Source organism: Stigmatopora argus, chromosome 3 (genome assembly GCF_051989625.1).
Source record: "Stigmatopora argus isolate UIUO_Sarg chromosome 3, RoL_Sarg_1.0, whole genome shotgun sequence".
NCBI classification, from domain to species: domain Eukaryota; kingdom Metazoa; phylum Chordata; class Actinopteri; order Syngnathiformes; family Syngnathidae; genus Stigmatopora; species Stigmatopora argus.
This window is the reverse complement of record NC_135389.1, coordinates 1,833,993-1,845,167: the sequence shown is the minus strand read 5'-3', so window position 1 is coordinate 1,845,167 and position 11,175 is coordinate 1,833,993. Positions and strand designations below refer to the sequence as shown.

The window sequence follows — 11,175 nt, the reverse complement described above, 5'->3', positions numbered from 1 at the left end:
TATAGTGGCCGGATGATTCGCCTAAAGACATTTCGCCGACGAACGTTTGACAGACGGACAGGTCGCCGAATGGACGTTCCACCGAACGGTCAATCGGCCGAAAAGCTGTTCGGGCCGAACGGAGCTTCGGCCGAGCGGAGGTTTCGCCGGCACGCTCGCCCCGCCCCCGGATCGTGTGTGAACAAGTTTTGCAACCTCGGCCCGCGGGCCATATACGGCCCGTTAGGATTTTTAATCCGGCCCACCGAGTAGGTAAATCACATCCCTACGGTCATCGGAGGGGTTTCTCCCCGGGAACAGTGCTTTGTGGGCGGATTTTAATGACACATGCTGAGTTTCATTATCGAGCTCCATATATTTCCCGAGTTTGAGCACTTTAAAAATCGGCGGGGGTTCCCCCCGAGCCTATCCGAGAATAGTGCGCCGTGAGTGGACTGGGTTGGACGACGCCCCGCTGAATTTCTGCAGCTCCAGGAATTTTTCAAATTTGAGCCCCACACACATTGGAGGGGTTTTTCACCGAGCACAGTGCTCTGTGGGCAGACAGGGGTGACACATGCCTCGCTGGAATCCTGAGCACCATAATTTTTTTCTAAGCGTGAGCACCACACACATCGGCGGCGTTTTTTCCCCGAGCGTAAACAAGGATAGTGACACATGAACGGATTGGGTTGGCTGATGCCCCGCTGAAATCCCGAGCTCCATAAATTTTTCAAAGTGTGAGCACCACACACATCAACGGTGTGTTTCCCCAGTGCCTATCCGACATTTGATGTCGCAAATACAAATACTAGTATTTGTATTTAATCATTAAACGCTGATGCCCCGCTGAAATCCCGAGCTCCATAAATTTTTCAAAGTATGAGCACCACACACATCAACGGTGTTTCCCCAGTGCCTATCCGACATTTGATGTCGCAAATACAGATACTAGTATTTGTATTTAATCATTAAACGCTGTTTTCGGCTGGATTTGACCGAATTTGAGAGCATTTTGAGCCGTTTGGCGAATGGCTCTGTTCTTAAAATGGCCGACAAGCGACGACGTCAGGCTCTGTTGCCTCACAACGCGCATCGGACATCTAGTCTGTATACACGAAGAATGTGAATTTCCTTTGTCTTCTTTTAAATAAAATACTAGTATAAAATACAATACTAGTATTGTACAGACGCTCCCCTACTTACGAACATTCAACTTACGAACAACGGTACATACGAACATGTCTGCAAATTGCGTTTAAGTCCAAAAATGTTCGCAAGTCCAATTTTGTATTTCGGGCCTTTTTCGGAGTAGTACTTCTTTCCGCCGCTAATACCGACGCCTGGCGCTGTGAGAGCTCAGCTCACCCAGCATCTACCTTCTTCTTCGTTGCAATGCGGAAGTGCGTGAATGTATCTCCAGTGTGCAAAGAACCTTTTTCATTTGTATCATTAAATATCTCATGCATCCAGTATTGAATATGGTTGGTAAAAAGCTAAAGGCTTCTATTGAGGGAGTTGCAAGGAAGAGGCAAGCCATTTCATTTGAAACGAGTGGCAATAATAACGAAGCTTGATGCGCGTGAGAGTGGTGAGCGTTGCACATTCAGTACCATTTATAAACAGAAAGATCGAGCAGCAGGACCCAAATATTGAACGTTGCACAAAGTTTGCAAATCAATTGAATGATGCCATACAGTGCTACCGCATAATTTATGATGAAAAAAAGAAGAAAACTGTGCAATCGTCATTAGGTCGCTTCTTTTGGCCAGTTTCTAATACATACCGTAATTACTCGAATATAACGCGCACTCAAAAATAACACGCAGGTAATTTTGGGCCAAAAAAATCTGGAAAAACGCAGTACAGACGCTCCCCTACTTACGAACATTCAACTTACGAACAACGGTACATACGAACATGTCTGCAAATTGCGTTTAAGTCCAAAAATGTTCGCATGTCCAATTTTGTATTTTGCGTCTTTTTCGGAGTAGTACTTCTTTCCGCCGCTAATACCGACGCCTGGCGCTGTGAGAGCTCAGCTCACCCAGCATCTACCTTCTTCGTTGCAATGCGGAAGTGCGTGAATGTATCTCCAGTGTAAAAAGAACCTTTTTCATTTGTATCATTAAATATCTCATGCATCCAATATTGAATATGGTTGGTAAAAAGCTAAAGGCTTCTATTGAGGGAGTTGCAAGGAAGAGGCAAGCCATTTCATTTGAAACGAGTGGCAATAATAACGAAGCTTGCTGCGCGTCAGAAAGTGGTGAGCATTGCACATTCAGTACCATTTATAAACAGAAAGATCGAGCAGCAGGACCCAAATATTGAACGTTGCACAAAGTTTGCAAATCAATTGAATGATGCCATACAGTGCTACTGCATCATTTATGATGAAAAAAAGAAGAAAACTGTGCAATCGTCATTAGGTCGCTTCTTTTGGCCAGTTTCTAATACATAAATCTATCTCTCTCTCTACAGTACTGTACATATTCTCTCCATTTTATTACTTTTTTTTTTTCAGTACAAACCAATGCGTGTTACTTATACAAGCCTTAAACATACAAATGCACTTATATAAACCTTCAATATACTTATATAGGCCTTAAACATAAATTATAATACAAAATATAGCACTAAATCAACTTACAAACAAATTCAACTTATGAACAATCGCTCGGAACCAATTGCGTTCGTAAGTTGAGGAGTGTCTGTACTCGAATATAGTGCGCACCTTAAATTTCCCGCTGACGAAAATCAGAAATCTTACCTTTTTTTCTTCGTTTCACGATTGTTTTGTTCAAAACCGGATAGAGAAATATTCAGGTACGAGCGTGTCGAGTGTCGTGCAGTTGGGAGTTATGCGTTTGAATTTTAGGGCAATAGATGATACACAGAGTGGACAAACATATCATGTAGACATGTTATGTTGCAATACCTTTTAGACTTCCTTGAACATTGACTACATTTCAATTGACAATACCATGTTTTAATTCAAATATCTATTGTCATTCTCAAACAAGAAAAGGAACATACAAATTGAATAAATAAATGATTTGAAGATATGCACAATGGAAAAGACTATCACATGTAACAAGGGAATGTACTGCCCCCCGCTGGACATATTTTTAAATACAAGTACGTACTACACTACAATGTAGTATTCTACTTTCCAGCTTATTAATGCAGGATTGTGATGTTTGTGAGGCTTGACGATCTTTAATATGCGTGTATTTTGAATTCAAAGTTGGAAATTGCACAATGTCCGTGCGTCAAAGTGAGTTTGACAATGCTTTTTTCGATCGAAAATTTGTAATTTATTTTAGTTATTGATTATAACACGCACCCCCAACTATTGGAATTAATTATATAGCAAAAATATGCGTGTTATATTCGAGTAATTACGGTAAATCTATCTCTCTCTCTACAGTACTGTACATATTCTCTCCATTTTATTATTTTATTTTTTTTCAGTACAAACCAATGCGTGTTACTTATACAAGCCTTAAACATACAAATGCACTTATATAAACCTTCAATATACTTATATCGGCCTTAAACATAAATTATAATACAAAATATAGCACTGAATCAACTTACAAACAAATTCAACTTATGAACAATCGCTCGGAACCAATTGCGTTCGTAAGTAGGGGAGCGTCTGTATATACAAATACTAGTATTTATATTTAATCATTAAACGCTGTTTTAAGATGGATTTTGAAAAATTTCTGGAGCTGCAGAAATTCAGCGGGGCGTCGTCCAACCCAGTCCGCTCACGGCGCACTATTCTCGGATAGGCTCGGGGGTAACCCCCGCCGATTTTTAAAATGCTCAAACTCGGGAAATATTTGGAGATCGATAATGAAACTCAGCATGTGTGATTAAAATCCGCCCACGAATCACTGTTCCCGGGGAGAAACCCCTCCGATGACCGTAGGGATATGATTTACCAGGCAAGAGAAGTCTAGGCTGGTTCTCGAGCTAAGACAGTCCACTGACCTGTCAGTAAGGAACGCCAACATCAAGGTTCCCACTGGCCGGAGGTGGAACGCCCAGGCCGAGGTTGACCAAGCCATCAATAGACTGCAGCATCAGGAGATCATGGGCAGAGTCCAGGCATGAAGAGCAGGGCTGGGATGGGGAGAAACACCACGATTTTCGTCCAGAGCTAACCGTAAGGAAAGGAGAAGATGGTGGTGGCGGAGGTGACAAGGATGGGGGAAGAGCGCTATAAGATGAAGGCCGTGTCACAGGGAAGCTGGACAAACTGGGAGGGAGTTGTCAACCGAAACATCAGTTGGTCCGACCTGTGAAAGATCCCGCAGGCAAGGATCAGCTTCTTAATTCGCAAAACCTACGACACGCTTCCCTGTCCCCGTAACCTCCACAAATGGTTCGGGAATGAGGTATGCTGCACACTTTGCAACGCTCACAATGCTAGCCTCCAGCATATCTCGTCAAGTTGCAAGACTGCCCTTTCTCAGGGCTCTTTTTACTTCTATAGATGGCGCCATAACCAGGCCCTGACGAAAATAGCTGAAGTGCTGGAGGGACGCCAACAGAGCAGTAAAAAATCACCACCAGCAGAGATCCACGCCAACTTCGTCACGGAAGGGATGGGGAAGAGATACACCAGGCCAAGAGACACTAAGCCCTTTTCCCATGGTCAGGAGTGGGACATGAGGGTTGACCTCAACAGGCAGCTCCGATTCCAGATGGAGATCATCACCACATCAGTCCGCCCAGACATTGTGGTATGGTCCTCCAAGGCAAGAGCAGTGCACCTCATAGTACTAACAGTACCATCAGAGGAGGGGATTGAGGCTGCCTTTGAGCGCAAGAAGACAAAATACTTGGAACTGGCAGCTGAGTGCCAGGAAATTGGCTGGAAGTGCACTAAGTTCGGGCTGTCAACAACATGCCTCCTAAGAGATGCAGCGGTGACTGGAGGCAACCCGTGGAAGGCCATAAAAGAGCTGACAGAGGAGGCAGAGAAAGGCAGCTTTTGGCTTTGGTTTAGGAGGAAGAACAGGAGCTGGGGAAACAACAGCTAACCCCAACAATGACTGCAGGAGACAACAGCTATCAGCTGCAGGGGGTGACAGGGAAACGTCTCTGTCACTGTTCCGGCACCAGAAGATGTTCCAGGATAAAAGGAACAAAAATCAATGAACGTTGGGAATGGGAAATAGATGAAGAATCTAATTTGGCAGATTACATGAGAAAAACATCAGAGAAAAGGTGTGAACTTAAGTTACCAGAAGGCGAATGTGTTTGTCAACAGGAACCAGACCAATCAATGGTGGCGCCACGGGCTTGGGTGCTCACCCGCAGTGAAATGCTTAAAGACAAAATGTCTATAGATAAGATAAAATGGGTCTAATACCCAAGTCACTGACCAAAATGCCCACTCCAACATGGCTGAAAAGTTCCATAGCTTGTTGGGTAGTGTTATTGGGCATAGTGATATTTCTATCCATGTGGTATTTGTGGTCTCCATATACATTGGAAAAAACAATTCACGTTATTGGGGTGACTCAGCCTTCTTACAACAGTTTGAAACGATCAACTCAACGAGTAAGACTAAGACGAGGCAGACTATCGACTGACATTACATTGCCTATGGGAACTCACTTCTCAGCATGCTTACAAGATGACATTCCAAAGGCAATGAGTACTTAGTTGATGATTCCTCTGCAACACATTGCTACCACTTCATTTACTATCCCTTGGGAAAAAACTTTCTTTGTAAAGTACTACTGCTCTGGGTCCTATAAGTCCAACTAAAGCATAAGACTAGCATAAGATTACGTGTGGTATTTGACAGTTCAACACAAAGAGTGATCAAGTCTGGTGGCTGAGACTGGTTCAGATTAGAAATCTTGGACTTCACTTATTGGTTCAGATAAAATTAGACGACTGATGAAGATGACTCATACAGTGATGGGGATACAAATTGACCTTTGAACTCGCAAATTATCATGTGGACCAGATGTGAAATTTATTCTGAGAGTATTGGTTTTGTGAACAGATCCTTACTTTACTATTTACACGTGTTTCAACCAGAAAAACTGAACCATTGAAGCAATGAGTCTATATGATAGAACTCAATATAGTGGAAAAATATATACTGTGATCCCTCTTCACATCGCGGCTTCAACTTTCAACTTCACTAATCGTGGATTTTTTCTGAAAAAAAGCTAAAAAATGTGAAAATCCACAGTGAAACTCGCAATCTTAAACCAATCCCCTGTCTTCCGCTTGCCACTAGGAAAATGGCAGAAAACAGAGGACTGTCACTCAACTCAGCACTGAGGGAAAAAAATGGCACGTACTGGGCGGTGGCCATCATTTTTATCCTGAAATAGAGCTTTCTGAGCGGCCAAGAGCCGCTTGTGAGACTGGATTTTTATCAGAAATGTGAGCCCTGTGCAAACATGACCGTAGGGATATGATTTACCTACTCGGCGGGCCGGATTAAAAATCCTAACGGGCCGTATATGGCCTACGGGCCGAGGTTGCAAAACGTGTACACACACGATCCGGAAGCTCCGTTCAGTGGAACGTCCATTCGGCGACCTGTCCATCTGTCAAACGTCCGTCGGCGAAACGTCTTTAGGCGAATCATCCGAGCACCATACATACATATACATATGCACGCACGCACGCGCACACGCACGCGCACACACACACACGCACACACACACACGCACACACACACACGCACACACACACACGCACACACACATATGGTCGGTGCATTTTCTAGCAACGCCTTCAGCGGATCAATCCAACCCTCAAGAACTATTTTATGGCTATAAAACCTCTACTGCAGCTACAGCTGCGACACAAAAAATAATCATTAATAACCTCATACAATTGAAATATTATTTAGGAATAGAGCCATATTTTACTCACCAAAAATCATTTTTAACTGTACACAATATCCATCCTCCTTTCTTTCTTCCTTCTTTTCTATCGCCATCGAAGCTAATGCTGAAAGTCGAGCCTGTCCCGTCGTATTTCTGGCATACGTTTTTATTCGATTTAGTGCTGAAAATGTTCGTTCCCGGTTGTGACAGATTTGCTTGCTTTGGAGTTGTCTGACCTTTCTTAATGATGTCCAGCTTTTTTTTTCTTGAAAAGTCTGTCTTGAAAATGGCTTTAAATCAACACAACAATATATTTGCTTGTGCAGCTCACTCCAGATACAGTTTGGTAGCTCTGGCTAATCCACTCTATCACTAGCCAATCATAGTTGGTGAAAGCAATTACATATCCCTACGCCTGCGAAAAGGCAATGACGTATCCCTACGCCTGCAACAAGGCATTGTGGTGTTGCCAACTCGAAATCTGATTGGTTAAAGCAACAGTCTTATCGACGCTTGTTTAGTGCAGCAGAGCCTGCAGAACTGATTGTGAAGGCCTTGAGGCAGATTTCTGACCCTGGCAACAGATAATGGCTGAAATGTGATTGGTTAAATGCTTCAATATGAAAATACACATCTGGAAGCAGTGCAACCAGGGGAAAAAGCAATGAAAGGAAGCGAACAGACAATTTGGAATTATTTAATAAGTATTGATGGACAAAATATAATATATGATTCCTTGAAGGCCCAGACGGCCCGCCACTGCATTTTAGTAATATTAAACCACTAGTTACGCAAACGTCCGCTGGTTTGACCGCATTGCCTTGTAGACGTTTTCAATAACGTAAATGCGTCAGCGAGAAAAAAAATCGTTATACTAGTAAGCGTCAAGATAATCGAGAGAAAAATATAATCGTTTGGAACACCCCTGATGCAAACTACCAGTTGCTATTTCAACGGGAACGTATAACATAAGTATCGAGGAAACTGGAAAAGACTGATGAATCTGAAATAATGACCAATATCATGAGACTGCCTAAGTGAGAGTTAGAGCAAGACAGCAAGAGACAAAGAAACAAAGGTCATACTCACGCCAAATCAGTATTTTCAATAACAAACTTGACATTTTCATCTGTAAGTTCTGTGATTTTTACAGTGGGTTGGTTTGCATAAGGCATCGTAGGCGAGAATTGAATAAAACAATATTAACGTCTTCTTCGTCCTCTTCTTCGTCCTCTTCTTCGTCCTCTTCTTCGTCCTCTTCTTCGTCCTCTTCTTCGTCCTCTTCTTCGTCCTCTTCTTCGTCCTCTTCTTCTAATTATTCTGCTTCTTCTTCTGCTTCTTCTTCTGTTTCTTCTTCTGCTTCTTCTTCTGCTTCTTCTTCTGCTTCTTCTTCTGCTTCTTCTTCTGCTTCTTCTTCTGCTTCTTCTTCTGCTTCTTCTTCTGCTTCTTCTTCTGCTTCTTCTTCTGCTTCTTCTTCTGCTTCTTCTTCTGCTTCTTCTTCTGCTTCTTCTTCTGCTTCTTCTTCTGCTTCTTCACCGGTTTTTATCAAAAGAATAACAGTTACTGTTACTTTAAGATAGGGAACGCGTACATTGTTTAAAGTATGTACTGTTGTTGTTTTGTTCTTAAATTAAATAAATAAATATAAGTCGGGACCACGAACAGGATTGGGACTTTTTGCTAGACGCATGCACGTGATTTATGTAATTCCCTCTCGAAGGACGACAGCAGATATAAATATATACGTCCAGATTAGACGTTAGGTATAACATTTCTCAAAAGGTAGGACGTATGTATAGAGATTTGCGGAATTCTCTGATGTCGCCGCCGGGTAGTCACGTGATTCAAAGAGGCCCGGATAGTTACTAACACAAGCAGTCCTGTAATCTTATTTCCCTCTGCACCGTCTTCATCTGTATTCTCCTTTGAGTTAAAAACTAAAAAAGGAGAAGCAAAACATGATTACAGATTAAGATGACACAGCAGGTAGTGATTGAGAGATGTTCTTTTCTTTGTTCTGAAAGATCTGGTGAGACAAATGTAAACAGAAATATAGTGTTAGAGTTGACGTATTAGCTTCTGACTCCAATTCCTAAATCTGTCTTCTCCCGTAACAATGGTGCGTGTTCAGCATCGAAGGAAGAGACCAGGGTTTGCGAGTTACTCCACAGATGATTTATTCCTGATATTGATCCTTACAGAGCTCCGGGTCCCTTTCCCCAATTATAAACCAGCTGAGCGTCACCGTGCTTCAGTGGAGGATTAAAGAGACGAAAGTCCAAACCCGCGTTTGCCCAGTTATAGTATAACAAAAATGAATATTCATTCGCTGATTTTAATGATATGTGGACTGTCCCACGGCGGTCTGGAGGGGTCTCCTCCCCTGGAATCCGTTGGCCCGTGAATCCACATCGGTCCTCGGTCGCCTTCTCCGCTGGAGTCCACAGCGTCTCCTTTGAAGTTTTCACCTCCACCGCTTGGCACCTTGGCGTTACTGTCCCTCGAAGCCCACCATCTGTCTTCTTATCCGCATGTGACCAACCTCAAAGTAGAAACTCAGACAGAGACCTTTTGTTCATTGTAATTGAGTTAAGAACAATAGTTTTAATCCTACAGTGGTAATATATCAAAATGAAACAGCTACAATAAAATGAATGAGTAAAATATGTCATATTCTTCATTCCCTCTCTTGGTCTCCCAAAGAGACCAAACCGACAAACAACACACAAGTTAGTAAGAAACGAAACTAAGAAGCACTACATTAATACAGACGCTCCCCTATTTACGAACATTCGAGTTACGAACAACGGTACATACGAACATGTCTGCAAATTGCGTTTATGTCGAAAAATGTTCGTAAGTTCGATTTTGTATTGCGCGCCTTTTTCCGAGTAGTGCTTCTTTCCGCCGCTAATACCGACGCCTGGCGCTGTGAGAGCTCAGCATCCACCTTCCTCTGCCCAGTTCGTTGCAATGCGGAAGTGCGTGAACGTGTCTCCAGTGCGCAAAAAACCTTTTTCATTTTTATCATTAAATATCTCGTGCATCCATTATTCAATATGGTTGGTGAAAAGCAAAAGGCTTTTAGTGAGGGAGGTGCAAGGAAGAGGCAAGCCATTTCATTTGAAACGAGTGGCAATAATAAAGAAGCTTGATGCGCGTGAGAAAGTGGTGAGCGTTGCACGGGAATACAACTTGAATCGTTCGACCGTCAGTACCATTTATAAACATAAAGATCGAGCAGCAGGACGCAAATGTTGAACGTTGCACAAAGTTTGCAATTCAATTGAATGATGCCATACAGTGCTACCGCAACATTTATGATGAAAAAAAAGAAGAAAACTGCAATCGTTATTGGATAGCTTCTTTCGGCCAGCCAGTTTCTAGTAAATCTCTCTCCCTCTCTCTCCCTCGATCTCTCTCTCTCTCTCTCTCTCTCTCTCCTTCAATGTATGTATACAGTACTGTATGTATTCTCTCCATTTTATTAAATGTTTTTTTCAGTACAAATCAATGCTGGTAACTTATACAAGCCTTAAACATACAAATGCACTTATATAAACCTTCAATATACTTATATAGGCCTTAAACATGAATTCTAATACAAAATATAGCACTGAATCAACTTACAAACAAATTCAACTTATGAACAATCGCTCGGAACGTAACTCGTTTGTAAGTAGGGGAGCGTCTGTATAAGAAAAGAAACAAAGACTTACATTAGTGTATCCATGAACACATGCTCAGCGGGGGGTGCAGAGGGATCAGTTTGGAGCAACTGAGCATACTGACCTTTCGGATCTGTTCCCACTGCCCTATCGATCAAATGAACAACCAGAGTACGAGCCAAGGGGATGATGCAACATCCACAAAGACTAAGTAAAGTCGTGAAAACAACAACAGTTATAAAGACATATCCCATCAAACCTTTCCAGGTACCGAAATGATTCATCCATTGGTCCCAGATTGAGTCGCCCACACCTGAATGGTCTGCCATCTTATTAGTCAGGGTTCGGAGGCCTTCTAAGGCTTTGCTGAGACGTCCATTTGGAGCCATGTTATTAGGGATGAAAGTACAACATGCATCACCAAAGATAGCACATACCCCACCCTTCTCGGCCAATAACATGTCTAATGCTATACGATCTTGGAAAGCCATGAGAGATGTTGCCGCTAACTGTTCATGTACCACCTCAAACGACTCAACAGTGTAATTGCCAAGTTGCTGGACATTGTAATGAACGTAATTAATGCGATCAACATTTTTGTTAGGGGTTACCCAAATTCAGTGGCGGGCGGTGCATTTTCTGGTAGCGCC

The 11,175-nt window shown here is 42.6% G+C and overlaps 1 protein-coding gene and 1 long non-coding RNA gene across 5 annotated transcripts in view; both read right to left on the bottom strand.

Moving 5' to 3' along the window:
- Positions 1 to 8,242, bottom strand: part of polr2c (RNA polymerase II subunit C) — a 75,706-nt gene extending 67,464 nt beyond the window's left edge. The window contains exon 1 of one of the 4 annotated variants that reach the window (XM_077595466.1): positions 7,947 to 8,242. In XM_077595466.1, the coding sequence (XP_077451592.1) occupies positions 7,947 to 8,032 (86 nt within the window). In that variant the 5' untranslated portion in view covers positions 8,033 to 8,242. Of the gene's footprint in view, positions 1 to 3,984; positions 4,649 to 7,946 lie in introns of those variants that run through there. The other 3 variants (XM_077595464.1, XM_077595468.1, XM_077595465.1) reach the window with 3 other exon arrangements.
- Positions 8,243 to 9,009: 767 nt separating this feature from the next.
- Positions 9,010 to 11,175, bottom strand: LOC144070918 (uncharacterized). Its single transcript, XR_013299504.1, has 2 exons — positions 10,577 to 11,175; positions 9,010 to 9,425 (listed from the first exon to the last, which is right to left on the bottom strand). It is a non-coding gene; the product is annotated as an uncharacterized LOC144070918 (long non-coding RNA).